This window comes from Monodon monoceros, unplaced genomic scaffold (assembly GCF_005190385.1).
Source record: "Monodon monoceros isolate NGI ecotype Baffin Bay Population unplaced genomic scaffold, NGI_Narwhal_1 Super_Scaffold_6, whole genome shotgun sequence".
NCBI classification, from domain to species: domain Eukaryota; kingdom Metazoa; phylum Chordata; class Mammalia; order Artiodactyla; family Monodontidae; genus Monodon; species Monodon monoceros.
Genome location: NW_021703783.1, coordinates 5,930,541 through 5,944,309, shown reverse-complemented (window position 1 = coordinate 5,944,309; position 13,769 = coordinate 5,930,541). Strand labels below are relative to the sequence as shown.

At 49.3% G+C, this 13,769-nt stretch overlaps 1 protein-coding gene across 2 annotated transcripts; it reads right to left on the bottom strand.

Moving 5' to 3' along the window:
* Positions 1 to 43: 43 nt before the first annotated feature.
* CD27 (CD27 molecule) lies at positions 44 to 4,703 on the bottom strand. Of its 2 annotated transcripts, none has more exons than XM_029204108.1 (6): positions 4,475 to 4,703; positions 4,155 to 4,286; positions 1,528 to 1,680; positions 1,220 to 1,309; positions 831 to 950; positions 44 to 608 (listed from the first exon to the last, which is right to left on the bottom strand). In XM_029204108.1, exons 1-6 carry the CDS (start codon positions 4,608 to 4,610, stop codon positions 484 to 486), a joined length of 756 nt encoding a protein of 251 aa, XP_029059941.1. In that variant the 5' UTR covers positions 4,611 to 4,703; the 3' UTR covers positions 44 to 483. The 2 variants fall into 2 exon arrangements, with proteins under 2 accessions (XP_029059941.1, XP_029059942.1); XM_029204109.1 differs by having other exon boundaries at positions 588 to 608; positions 1,128 to 1,309.
* Positions 4,704 to 13,769: the final 9,066 nt, after the last annotated feature.

The window sequence follows — 13,769 nt, the reverse complement described above, 5'->3', positions numbered from 1 at the left end:
CCCCGCCCCACCCCGCGTGGGCCCCAGCGCGCCTGCGCGGGAGAAAGCTCCGCCCTCAGATCGCGGGTCTGCGAGGAGCGTGGGTGGGGTCTGCGTGGGGAGACTGAAATCTCAGAGGCGGAAAGCTGCAGGCGCCTCTTTATTTCGCCGAGTTTCTAGGTCAGCGGTACACCACGTGGGCCTACCGTAGGCGGAAGTATGTCTTCCACCTGGAGCCCTAGCCCTCTTGCAGCACAGGGGTGCAGCTGACACACTCGGGCTCCCGCTTCCCGCCCCCCACCTCGTTCCCCTGGGTCCTCGCCACTGCCAGTCTCGAATAGGCACACAGGACAGTTTCCCAAGTCGGCACACACGAAAGGGTCCCGATGAGAGGGTAGTGCTGAAATTGGAGGTGCCGGCTCTCGATCCCCCTGGATGGCGGGTGGGTTGAGATGGAGGCTAGGACTTGACTGCAGTGACGGCCCCCCTCCGCCGAGCGCTGGCTCAGGGGTAGGAAGCGGGCTCTGGTTTTCGGTAATCCTCCTGAATGGGGATGGCACTGCCCTCTTCCTCCCTGGGGCAGCTGTAAGGACAAGGCTCTGCAGGCGCCACTGGACCTTCTCTCGTGTCTGAAGAGGGAGAATCAGAGGAGTGTTGATCGGCGGTGGAGGATGGGTGAAGGGAGAAGAGGTGAGCAAAGGCGGGCTGTCAGGAGGGCCCCAGCTTAGAGGAGGGGAAGAGAGGCCACAGGGTGCTAAAGATGGAGCTGGAGAGATTCAGTGAGGTTCCAGATAGGGAGGCAAAGCCGAGATGGTGGGGTGGGGTGCAGAAACCTGAATTTTGTCTCTTACTTAATCTATATTTTCTTTGTTGATGGAGAAACAGGGCTCCAACTATGGTGAAAGCAAGAAACATTCCAGAGAGGAGCACAAAGATGCGGATGCAATCCGTGCTGCACAGGGACCTTTGGGCTGTGATGGGATGGGCAGGGGTCACAAGGGGGCTTGGGGGAGGGCCTAGCCCTTGCCTCCCCTCAGCCCAGCCCTTTGTCACCCCTGCCTCTCCCCTTTCCCCACCTCCCTCCCCTGCCCCCACCATTGGACCGCGTCCTTTCCTAATCCCTGGACTCTGCTTCTCCCTCTTCTTACCCCTGTTCCTAGGAGCTTTCTGGCTGGCTTCCCTCCTGGACCCTCCTGTGTGCATTCTCTCTCTTGGGGTGGGGAGTGGGGAGAAAACTCACGTGACCAGTGGGTAGAGAGAGTTGGGGCAGGCAGCCACCTGGAATCAGCCAGAGTCCGCATATGCTGGCCTGTCCTGGCCTCTGGTATCTCTGGAAAAACAGAGACAAGATGGGCAGCCGCAGGGGGCCCCAGAGGGCACAAGGCTAGGCTGAAGGCCTAAGCGAGCCTGCGGGTACGAGCCTGCGGGTACGAAGGCCGAGACAGGCGGACGAGGCAATGTATGTGGGGCTGGGCATGGGAGAGGCGGTGCTGGTTGGGGTGTGACCCTTACCCCCAATGACCAGACAGAGGGTTGCCTAGAACTTACCTTCAGCATAAGGTGAGTGGGAGGGTTGTGGGTGTGGGCCTGGGGCCTGGGCTGGACCAACACACTCTGTACACTCCTTGTCCCTGCACTGCCAGCCCTCGGGGCAGGCACACTCCGAGTTGGCGGTGAGGGAGCAGTTTCGAATGAGAAGACCTGGCGACAGAGGAGAGGGAGGGAACACACAGGGTCCACTGGCTTAATCCCCTCCCTCACCTCCCAGGCCTGCCCCTCCCCCACTGTCATCCAGTGCCTTTGCCATTTGTGTTATTGTTATTCAAGAAAAACTCGGACCTTTTAGAAAATTCACGGTTCAGAAGTAGAAACAGCTTACATGATTTTTCCTCTCACTCACTGATGCTTTTAGAACTTCTTATTGAAGTATACTTATAGAGAGGTATACATGTCACAAGTGTAAAGCTTGAGAACTGGGATGAATTGGACTCACAGGTGTAACCAGCACCAGATTAAGAAACAAGATGACCAGTCGTGTTCCTTTTTAGTCACTAACACCGTCCCCACCAAGAATAGCTACTGACTTCCTAACACCACAAGTTGGTTTTGCCAGTTTTTGAACTATATGCATGAATCATGCGCGTGTGCTCATTCGTGCCTGGTTGCTTTTACTCAGCTCTTTGTGAGATTAATCCAGTGTTGAGTGTGATTGCAAATCGTTCATTCTCACTGCCATCTAGTGTTCCCCTGTGTGAATACACCATTTATTCATCCGTTCTACTGTTGGTGTGCGTTTGGGTAGTTTCCAGTTTTTAGCAATCGGAAATGGTGCTGCTGTGGTCCCCAATAGGTTTTTAACTTTACTGATATCCTTTGCCTCTAAAATATAATTTGTATTCAAGTGTAGAGGTCAGGTGCTGGGTGGCTGCCAATCGGTGATACTGGGGGAGGTAGGTAGGAAGGGCGCCGCATGGGTTTGGGTTCATGGGTGTTTGGGGGTGAGAAGGGAAGTGTGACTCTGGGGGAGGTGGCACCCGGATGTGGGCCAGGCCTGAGCGCGAGCCTGGTGGGGCAGGGTGCACTCATGAGAACCCAGAGAGAGGAGCCCTGACAGGTGGGAGACGGGTGCAGAAAGGGGCGTCTGAGGATACCAAAGACTACCATCAACCCTCCCAATTTCTTTAGTGTGCGCCTTTTGTCAGGAAAGGGTGTAAATTCCTTCTCATCTTTATGCCCCTTTGGCATCTCCTTTCTGAATTCTGACTCATGGTTGCTACTAGAACTTGGTTTCCTTGTGGCTCACCAGGAATTGTGAGCCAGCCTGGATAAGGATCTGCACAGGAAGAGCAGTGATGGAGGAGGGAACGGTGGTGGTGGAGATGGAAATAGGTAGGGAAGGTGAAGAAGATCAGGGAGGGTATCTGCCCAAAGGGATGGGAAGGGTTAAAGAAGGGGCTGGGATTGGTTAAAAAATGAGTGAAGGACCATTGTTTTCAATGGAGTCTCCAGAAACCTGGGAGTTCTCTTCGCCATGTATAACCTGTGCACAGAATTCCATGCTGATTTCAGGCACTTGTCCATCTTACAGATGGGAATACTGAGGTCCAAGAGGACCAAGCCCATTCAGCCTCTTTCCAGTGCCCTGGAGTCCTGCAGCCAGGTGCTGCCTGAGTGCTTCAGGGATCTGTGGGCTGAATCTCACAGAGGAGGATGGTGGGTTGGGCTGGTCTGGAGCAGAGTGGAGGGAGCTCCGACTGGCTCAATATTAGGAAAAGGCCTTCTACTGGGGCCTGCAGAGTGAGTTGGGGAGGCTTTGACTAAAAAAAAAAATCCCCATCTTGCCCAGGTTGTTGCCAAGAAGAGAGAAGCATCCATGAACAATCATATCGGTAAGTTAAGTAGACTGAGGAATACCTCTTGTGTATTTCATATGTTGCCGTTTGACTGATTTGCAGCAACAAACCCTTGTATTTATTTTCAAGAATACAGTATTAAAAGGCCTAGTCAGACTCAATGCATTTACAGGCGAGTAATGTGGTTCAGCTAAATCGTCCTCAAAAGTGTCCTGCTGGAGAATATTTGTTCAAAGGGGCCACTTTAGATCTGCTGATCTATGTACACTTGTACATACATAGTTTCTAAAATTCTAGCTGAAACAGAGAAATGATGAAAGTATTCATAACACAGCTGCTGATATTTCATTTCTTAGTTTTAAAAAAGATGAAATTACAAAATACATAAAGACACAAGCCACATACACATTCATTCTCCTGAATTGGCTTTTGGACAAAAAGAGGGTGTTATCCACTGACTGGTATTGTTATGTCCTTAGAAAGGTGTATTCCAAGTTCCAGACCAATATACACTCTGAGAATACGGCCCGTTCATCAGTGGGGAGAGGCTTGTCTAAGATCTCGGCTCCTACAGCAACTTCCTACTTTGTATTGTCTTGATCCTAGCCATAGACCCCTTCTCAGCAGACCCTCAAATTCTGCTTGCCCCTTCCCTGAATCACTTCACAGCTCTCCCTACCACATCAACACACACCGCCCAGGGCGCCCCGTTTCCCACCACGGACTCCACTTGCCATAGCCTTGAAGCAACTGAAGCTCCTACTTGCCCCCTCTTTGCTTCTCCATACCCACTTTGCTCCCCCAAATGCTCGCCCATCTCACCAGAGTTACAGTGCCGGCAGCTCTCACAGTGGGGCCGGGTATGGTGGTCTGGTGAGAAGGAGACCCCCGGTGTACACGGATCGCATTGAGTAGCCTTTTCATGCTGGTCACATTCCTTCACCAGGAACGTTCCTGTGAGCAGAGGTCCAGGGTCAAAGCCCGAGGAAGGCCGCTCCCTCACCCTCTTCAAGGTGCTGCCTCTTGGCCTCTGCAGGATTCTGCTCCTTGCTTGAGCTCAGACTCCCTCTCTGCGTCCCTCCACCCCAAGCCTGGTCCTCTCTCTCCATACTCAGCTAGACCCTGGCAAGGCCTCCTCTTACCTGGCTCGCACATCTGGCAGCACCGTTCTCCCTGAGCCAGGTAATGCTTTTCCGGACACCTCTTGGAGGCTGGGGTCGCTGAGAGCACTGCCAGGGGCCCCAGAACCCACAGCCAGCAGGGAGGTGGCCGGGCCATGGCTACTGCCCGGGGAGCTCTTCCTGCCCTGGCTGCCGACTTCGGGCCTCGGGGGAGCTGGCACCTCCCCAGCCAGGCGCTGGTGCCTCTTCTTTGCACCTCCCGGGCCTGTTTTCTTGGAGTTGTCCCCGAGTCGGGTGGCAGGCTGACCTTTGATGCAGTTGAAGTTCTACTGTAGCTGTTTCTCGCTCAGGCAGCTACCGCCACCCCTCCCCCTTTCCCATGCGCTGGGTGCTGCGAGAGCATTAAAGGGCAAACTGTCAGAAGACCTGCTCTCTTCAAAGACGCCCCCAACACGCCAGCCGCTCCATGGCCTCTGTCTCTCTTCCGCTCGTGAAGAATTTAACTCTGCCTGCAGCTTTTATAAAACGTTGGATGCACATGGACACGCACGCTCCTATTCAAGCACCTGAACACGAAGATGCCCACGTTGCCCCCTGTTCACAGCTGCGTGTCCCCACGCCTCTTCCCACACCACTTCTTACACAAAGATCAGCGGTTTAGGGAAGGAAGGGAAACCAGAACTGAGTGCGGGTCCGCACACTCTTATCTGAAACTCTTGGGGATCGGATACATTCGGAATTTTTCAGATTTGGGGAAGAAACCAGCCTCACACGACACCCTCGCGGGGCTGGAGCAGCGCTCGCCACGAAGCACAGCGTTTCTGCAGCAAAACTGTTGACTCTTTCAGTGGGGTGGATAACAACTATAGCCAGCCTCGCATCAGCTGACGTCTGGTTTCATGGCCAAAAGAGTTTGCTATGGGATTGATTGTTCAGAATTGCAAACAAGGGACTTAAACCTGTGTCTCTTCTCTGTCAGGCTGTGTGCTAGGAGCTCACACATGATCATTTAACCTTCCTGCCAGCCTGTGGTACGGGTGCCACCCATTCCCAGCTGGCCTCCCTCACACTACTATCATTTTTTTTTTTTTCTGCTGTACGCGGGCCTCTCACTGCTGTGGCCTCTCCCGTTGCGGAGCACAGGCTCCAGACGCGCAGGCTCAGCGGCCATGGCTCGCGGGCCCAGCCGCTCCGCGGCATGTGGGATCTTCCCGGACCGGGGCATGAACCCGTGTGCCCTGCATCGGCAGGCGGACTCTCAACCACTGCGCCACCAGGGAAGCCCACCTTACTGTCATCTTTATCCTCCCCTTCCCACCTCTGGCTGTGTTTGCCATTGGTCCTGGAGCACCTGGGCGTCTTCTCTCCCAGCCTTGGGCACTTGGGATTAAATGTTGATCCTATGGGTCATTGTTTGCCTATTTCTGTGGTTCTCCTGGGAAGACTGATTTGGGGATATTGGAAATAGCTGGACTTTCCCCTCTTTGAGTCCCAGGAACACCTGGGTCATACAGGCCCCCCCCCCCCCTCTTTCCCCAGAGACTGGCTTGTTTCTCCAGGCCATTTTTTCATTCAGGGGTTTTGCCATTGTTTCCACACTGCTCATAAAATCTCACACCCCTGGGGCTCTTCTGTTAGATCTGTTCTCTGTCTCATTCTTCGGTTTCCTTTCTCTTCATTTTTTCCATCCTCCTGTCTTTCCCCAACTTCCTCTATTCTTCAGGACGGTCCTCTCAAGTGGGAAGCCACACAGGGGTGTGATTTGAAGAGTTACTTGTGCAAAACCATCCTTTTGGCTATATCTGGCCGAGTGCCTGAATTCCCTCCTCAGAGAGCGTTACCCTTGGGAACTGAGGATTTTGCTGTCACCAACAGTCCTGCCCGCATTCCCAGATTATGGTCTATATCTTCACTGTTAGTCTTTTTTTTCAGCCACACGGCTTGTGGGATCTTAGTTCCCCGACGAGGGACTGAACCCAGGCCCTTGGCAGTTAGAGCTCAGAGTCCCAACCACTGGACCGCCAGGGAATTCGCTTCACTGTTAGTCTTAAACTTCAAGGCGGGCATGGAGAGACATGTGGGGATGCAGGAGACCCTGGAAGGATGATAAGGTGTTGGGGGCCTTTAGGGAGGAACTTGCCAAAGGGGGAATTGAGGATGCGGATAGCTAACAGCCTCTGCTAGACCCTGGGCTCCCCCACGGGGGGTCTCCGTTCTCTGGGTCAAGGCCCTTTCCCTCCTCTACTCATCACGTCTCTGGGCGGCTGGGGGGAGGGTAGGAGCAGGGTCTGCCTGGCTCTCTTGGAGAACCGCTGGCCAGGAGGAGGAAAGCCAGTTTTCTGGCCCTCTTTTCTGGATGAATGGAACGACTTCATCTGCCTTCTGTGCTTTTTGCACCAACTTCTGGTGGGCCTTGGCCTGTCCTGGGCTGGCCCCCTGGGCTGGACAGCCTTTTCTCTTCTTTACAGACCCTGCAGGTGCAGCCTGCTAACCTCTCCCCACCAAGTCCTCCACCATCACTTTCTCTTTGGGGTTCAGCTTCTCCCACTCCTGGCTGGGCCGAGATACATGGCCTCTTCCCAGCAGCTCCCTCCCTTTCTTGCATCTATGGAGACAGGCCCACAGAAGCCCTTCACCTCTGACAAGTTTCATTAGTTTTGAGAAGGTAATCTGGAGCAGGGGAGGTAGCCTGGATGTCAGCTGGGGTCCCCTTGCTCCTTATCCCTAGACAAGACACCCCGCGTCTTCCGGTCAGGGCAGGTCCCGGGCAGAGTGGGAAGAGGCAGTGCTGTGGACTTGCACGGATTCCAGTGGGTCTGGTGTGATGGTCACCTCTTCTTCTGCTTCCTCTTTCAGCTGAAGCCTTGTGCCTGCCTCTCTGCTCCTGAGAATTCCCGTACCTCTGCCCCGCCACAGGCCCCAGGTTGGGGACACAGGGCTCTCTTGAATTTTCCTCTGAACCAACTATAAGCAGAAATCTGTTAGGTGTGGCAGAATTTTGCTGAAGCTTTAGATCTCATAAGGATACAAGTTAAATTGCATTTTGGATATTCTGGTTCTTAATGGTCCTTCCCACGAAGCAGTAGGTGCACCGAGCATCCTGGCTGTCCTCTCTCCTCCTTTTGCCACAGACCGCCTTTCAGAAACCTGTCAGGCAGCATCCCTCCACTCTCTTCAGTCCCTAATCCCCACATCAGTCTTGGCCTTTATAAATCTGTAAGCAAGTCCTCAGCGGAACTAAACTCTCCCTTAGAAGGAAGTTCTGTTCTATTACATAGGCATCAGAAATCGTATTCCCCAGTCTCATCAACCAAACCCTTAGTTTTTCTAGTCGTCTTTGTCTTCCACTCCATTCCTTCTTCTCCCGACCTCCCAGGCCCCCAACACCTTAGATACTCCTTCCCAGCAAGGCTTTGAGAGACCAACTAGGCAGAACAGTGGGGTGGGCTGCTTAAGGGTCTGGGTGCTCACATCCCAGCTCTGTAGTTTGCACCCCTGGGACTCCTCAATCTGGGTGACACGGGGGACTGACCAACTCTGGGCAGTTCTTCCAACCTCTGACCACTTTTCAGTATCTCAATCCCAGCTCCTAGTGTCTCCCAGCATGTAAGGCACCTTCTACATATGAGATGGTCCAGCCTCAGCTTTGTTCCCTGGCAGTTCTATCCACAATTATAACATCGAAGTTTTGGAGGGCCCAAGGCCACACTGACCTTGTAAATTCCACTCCTCGTCCATTTGGCAGGTATTTGTTGCATGTCCATTGTGTGTCAGGTCCCATCTAAGTAATGGGACACAATGATGAAAAAAAATAAACAACTGGTTTCTGCCCTTGTGGAGCTGACACAACAGTAAGAGGCAGACATTGATCAGGTCATCTCTAAGACACATGTGAAGTTCTTAGCGATGGCCATTATGCCACACCGTGAAGGGGAGAGTCAGGGCGCAGGGATGGGAGGGCTGGCGGGTGTTTCAGCCAGGAAGTAAGGTTTAGCTGAGGTATGTGGGCTCTGAGCTCTCACCTACTTGAGAATTGTTTCTTCCTTTGGTTTGGGTTTCCAGACACCACCCTATTCTTCCTCTGACCACTTCTCTTCTTTTGATCAGTGGTAGTTTTTCTTTTCTTAAATACAGATTATATAAAATAGGGGTGATCTGTCCCTTGAAGTCTTGGTAGAATTGTGTGTGTGTGTGTGTGTGTGTGTGTGTGTGTGTTTATTTTGAGCATCGGTTTTTCACTACTGATTTCAGACTTTCAGTTTCTTCTGGAGTCAGTTTTGGTAGGCTATATTTTTCTGGGAGATTGTATATTTAATCTGTTTTAGATTTATGGCCATAAATGTTTAAAATCACCACTAGATCTGTAGTTATTTTCTCTCCCAATATTTGTTTATAATTTCTCATTTTTTCTTGATACACTTTGCCAGAAATAAGTCTAATTTATTTATTCCTTCAAAGAACCACCTTTTGATTTCATTATTTCCCTATTATTATTTTTTGTGGTACATGGGCCTCTCACTGTTGTGGCCTCTCCCGTTGCGGAGCACAGGCTCCGGACGCGCAGGCTCAGCGGCCATGGCTCACGGGCCCAGATCGCTCCGCGGCATGTGGGATCTTCCTGGACCGGGGCACGAACCCGTGTCCCCTGCATCGGCAGGCGGACTCCCAACCACTGCGCCACCAGGGAAGCCCCTATGTCATCCTTTTTTATGTAAAAAATTAGAAGTGAAAATGGAAAAAAATATTGAACGATTATTGATAAGACTCAAATTCCCTCTGATCGATCTCCTCCCCTCAGCCCTGGTCCTGGTCCTCTCCCTGCTTCCTCAGGGGTAATCACTGTTTCAGGTTAGTGGGGGTTCTTGCAGAACTTTTTCTAAACAAACAAATTATATGTGTGTGTTTTATTATTTAGGAACGTTCATGGCCCCAAATGAGGGAAGACCCCTTTCCCTTGTTAGGCTGTTGTTAATAAACAGGTTCTTTTTTTATAGCAGGGAATGAAAGTTCAGACCCCCCAGAGACAGACATCTATCAGCAAAAGAAACAGATGGATTTTTCCAATGAAGTCCATTTTATTTCCTACTTAAAATATTATTAAGCAAAAACGAAATATTTCTCACTCTCTTTTCACACCCTCTCCTACTGAGGACCCTCTGTTTGAATTTCTCAAAGCAGGGAAGACCTCTGGTCTCTGGGGAGGTGGGCGAAGAGCCTCTTGCACAGCCTGTGGTCACTACTTCTCCCCGGTGAGGGGCTTACCCCCGCCTTTTATAACTGAGATGGTTGTTGGCAAGGACACCTAATTTTCGCTTTCTCTTTCTTATTTGGGAATGGGAAGGTACCTCTGTTCTCTAAAGGAAATACTATACAAGCTGGCAGTAATTCTCCTAACACAGAGCCAGAAAGAAAGCCTATGGAACGAGTCATGCATTGGTTCTCTGTACTCGTTAAAAATGATCTCTTGGAAATGAAAGAGCCCAAGCCTGGCAGTTCCATGTTCTTCCTGTGTTGCTTTTAAAAGTCCATCTTTTTCCAGATAAAGAAAGGATTGTTAATTGGCCTGGTACCCCAGCCTGCCAGGAAGAATTCTCCAAGGGCCCAGCACACTTGCGTTTTGGGTTGTGCTTTGTTTTTTCATAAACGATACATAGTACACGTCCTTCTAAAATTTGCTTTTTAAATCCACTAATATGTCTTGGAGATCATTTCACATTATACATGTAGAACTACTAATTTTGATAGAGAATGGATGTATGTAGGCTTTTTAGCCATTCTCCTGTTTATGGATCCTTAGCTTTTTCCCCAGCATTTCACTATTACAAGTGCTGTCGCATACCATCTGCTACTTCTCTGTGCTTGTGAGAGTGTCGCTTTAGAATAAATTCTGGGCACTGGAATCGCTGAGTCATAGGGTATGCACATTTTTCACTTTAATAGGTACTGGCGAGTTGCCCTCCAAAGTGTTTCTACCAATTCACACATCCAACAGCCTTGAGAAGAGAGCACGTCTGCTCACATCCTGCCAGCCTTTCATATTAGCAAACCATTTTAGACAATCGACCTGGAGGAAAACGCTGCCTCACTGTTGTTCAGGGTACATCCTTCTGATTACCAGCGAGCCCCAGCATCTTTCCATGATCATTGGCCGTTTGTATTTCCTCTTTGTGACTGATGTCTTTTCTCCCTGGGTCACCACCAGTGTCCTCAAGTCCACTCTCGGCTCTTGCCTACAAAAATCCTCTGTTTTGAGGGCTTCCCTGGTGGCGCAGTGGTTGAGAGTCCACCTGCCGATGCAGGGGACACGGGTTCATGCCCCGGTCCAGGAAGATCCCACATGCCGCGGAGCGGCTGGGCCTGTGAGCCATGGCCGCTGAGCCTGCGCGTCCGGAGCCTGTGCTCCGCAACGGGAGAGGCCACAACAGTGACAGGCCCGCATACCGCAAAAAAAAAAAAAAAAAAAAAAAATCCTCTGTTTTGGGACCCAACCTGCAGGGCCTCTGCCAGTTCCGTGGATCCCTTTGGATGTTTGCCATCTGCTCTAGGGGCTGAGACAAGCCTCCCTGAGGGGACGAGATCACTCCTATCCCCGCTACAAACCTCCAGAGACTTCAGATCTGCGCGGAGTTGGTATCCCTTACCTCATTTGCAAGATGCCAGTGGGACTCAGGGAACCCCCAGACCCTTCTGCTTCAGCACTAGACACCTTCCTAAGACTACACTTTCTTCTGGCCCAGACTGAAGGGCAACTTGGTGCATGTTGACTCTTTAAAAATTGAGATAAAATTCAACATTTTAAGCATTTTATAATGTACAATTCAGTGGATTTTAGGATTTTTCCCAACGTCGTGCAAATAGCCCCACTATCTAATTCCAGAACATTCCCATCACCCCTAAAAGAAACCTCAGACCCACTAGCAGTCAGTCCCACTTTCCCCCTCCCCCATCTCCAGGCAATCATTAATCTATTTTTTAAATATATTTATTTTATTATTTATTTGGCTGCGTTGGGTCTTTGTTGCTGTGCACGGGCTTTCTCTGGTTGTGGCGAGTGGGGGCTACTCTTCATCGCGGTGTGCGGGCTTCTCATTGCGGTGGCTTCTCTTGTTGCAGAGCACGGGCTCTAGGCATGCGGGCTTCAGTAGTTGTGGCATGTGGGCTCAGTAGCTGTGACTCACGGGCTTAGTTGCTCCGTGGCACGTGAGATCTTCCCAGACCAGGGCTTGAACCCATGTCCCCTGCATTGGCAGGCGGATTCTTAACCACTGCACCACCAGGGAAGTCCCTATTAATCTATTTTTGATCTGTATGGATTTGCCTATTCTCAACATTTCATATAAATGGAGTCATACATGGTCATCTGTCTGGCTTCTTTCACTTTAGCATAATATCTTCAAGGTTTATCCATGTTGTGGCATGATTCAGCTACTTCATGATTTTTATGGCTGAATAATATTCCAATGTACGGATATCCGACCTTTTGTTTATCCATTTATCAGTTGATGAACGTTTGGGTTGTTTCCACTTTTTGGCTGTTGTGAAGGATGCTGCTATCAATATTCATGTACAAGTTTTGTTTGAACATATGTTTTGAATTCTCATATTCCTATGATTGGAATGGCTGGGTCGTATGTTGATTCTGTGTTTAGCTTCTTAAGGAACTGACAAACTTTTCCACAGTAACTGAACCATTTGACAATCCCACCAGTGGTACATGTAGTTTCTCTACTTGTTTACCAACACATGTCAATTTCCGTTAAAAAAAATTATAGCCACCCTAGTTGGTATGAAGTAGTACCTCACTGTGGTTTTGATTAACATTTCCCTAAGACTAACGATGCTGAGCCTCTTTTCATGTGCTTATTGGACATTTGTATATCTTCTTTGAGAAATGTCTATTCAAACCCTTTGGCCATGTTTAAATTGGATTATTTGTCTTTTTTGTTGAGTTATAAGAGTTCTTTATATATTCTCGATGCTAGACTCATCAAATATGTAACTTGCAAATATTTTCTCCGTTCTATGGGTTGTTTTTCACTTTCTTGGTAGTGTCCTTTGTTACACTAACATGTTTAACTTTGATAAAGTCCAGTTTATCTATTTTTCTTTTGTTGCTTGTGATTTTGGTATCATATTTAAGAAGTCATTTCTTAATCCAAGGTCACACGGATTTACACCTGTTTCTGAGAGTTTTATAGTTTTATTTCTTTGATCTATTTTGAGTTAAGTTTTGTATATAATTTGAGGTAAGGGTTCAACTTCATTCTTTTGCCTGTGGATATGCATTGTCCCAGCACCAGTTGTTAAAAAGACTATTCTTTTCACATTGAGTGGTCTTGGCACCCTTGTCAAAATCAACTGGCCAGAGATGTATGGGTTGATTTCTGGACTCTTGAGTTTATGATCTGTATGCCTGTCTTTATGCCAGTACCACACTGTTTCGATTACTGAAGCTTTGTAGTAAGTTTTGCAATTGGGAAGTGTGAATCCTCCAACTTTGTTCTTCTTTTTCAGGATAACTTTGGCTATTCTGTATCACTTTCATTTCCATATGAATTTTAGGATTAGTTCATCTATTTCTGCAAAACAAGGCAGTTAGAATGACAGGGGTTGCATTGGATTTGTAGGTGAATTTGGGGAGTATTGTCATCTTAAAAATATGAAGTCCCGGGACTCCCTGGCGGTCCAGTGGTTAAGACTCCGCACTTCCACTGCAGAGGGCACAGTTTCTATCCCTGGTCGGAGAACTAAGATCCCGCATGCCATGTGGTGTGGCAAAAACAAACAAACAAGCAAACAACCCCCCCCCAAAAACAAACCGAAGTCCTCCAATCTATAAGAACATAGGATATTTTCCCATTTATTTAGATCTTCCTTGACGTCTTTCATCATTGTTTTGTAGTTTTCAGTGTACAAGTCTTGCACTTTCTTCATTAAATTTATCCCTAAGTATTTTATTCTTTTTGATACTATTGTAAATGGAATTGTTTTCTTAGTTTCATTTCTAATTGTTCATTTTTCATGTAACACTTTGACTTTCGAAGGAGGCAACTGTTTTCTCCACAGAGTTGGAACATGATGCTTTGGGGGGTAGGTGTGTTACAGTTACATCCTGCGGGCCATTGCTTGGGGTTACCTGTGACTTATCTGAAGTCACAGATGGAGAATTTGATTCTGTGATGCAAAGGGAAACTTATCTGACTCATCTTCCCCACACTTCCTTTTCTTCTAATGTCTCCCTCTACTGGGAGGGGAAGAGAGTGGTTTGGTGGCAGGGGCCTCCCCATCTCTCACAGCTGCTTCCCCTGACCTTGGG

What these genes read in the sequence shown, in the direction of transcription:
- CD27 (XM_029204108.1), bottom strand. Translation starts at nt 4,610, where the DNA reads ATGGCCCGGCCACCTCCCTGCTGGCTGTGGGTTCTGGGGCCCCTGGCA. An exon ending in CCACTCACCTTATGCTGAAG is followed by an intron (nt 1,310 to 1,527) that starts GTAAGTTCTAGG and finishes CTGTTTTTCCAG; the next exon opens with AGATACCAGAGGCCAGGACA. An exon ending in TCTCTCTACCCACTGGTCAC is followed by an intron (nt 951 to 1,219) that starts GTGAGTTTTCTC and finishes ATCCCATCACAG; the next exon opens with CCCAAAGGTCCCTGTGCAGC.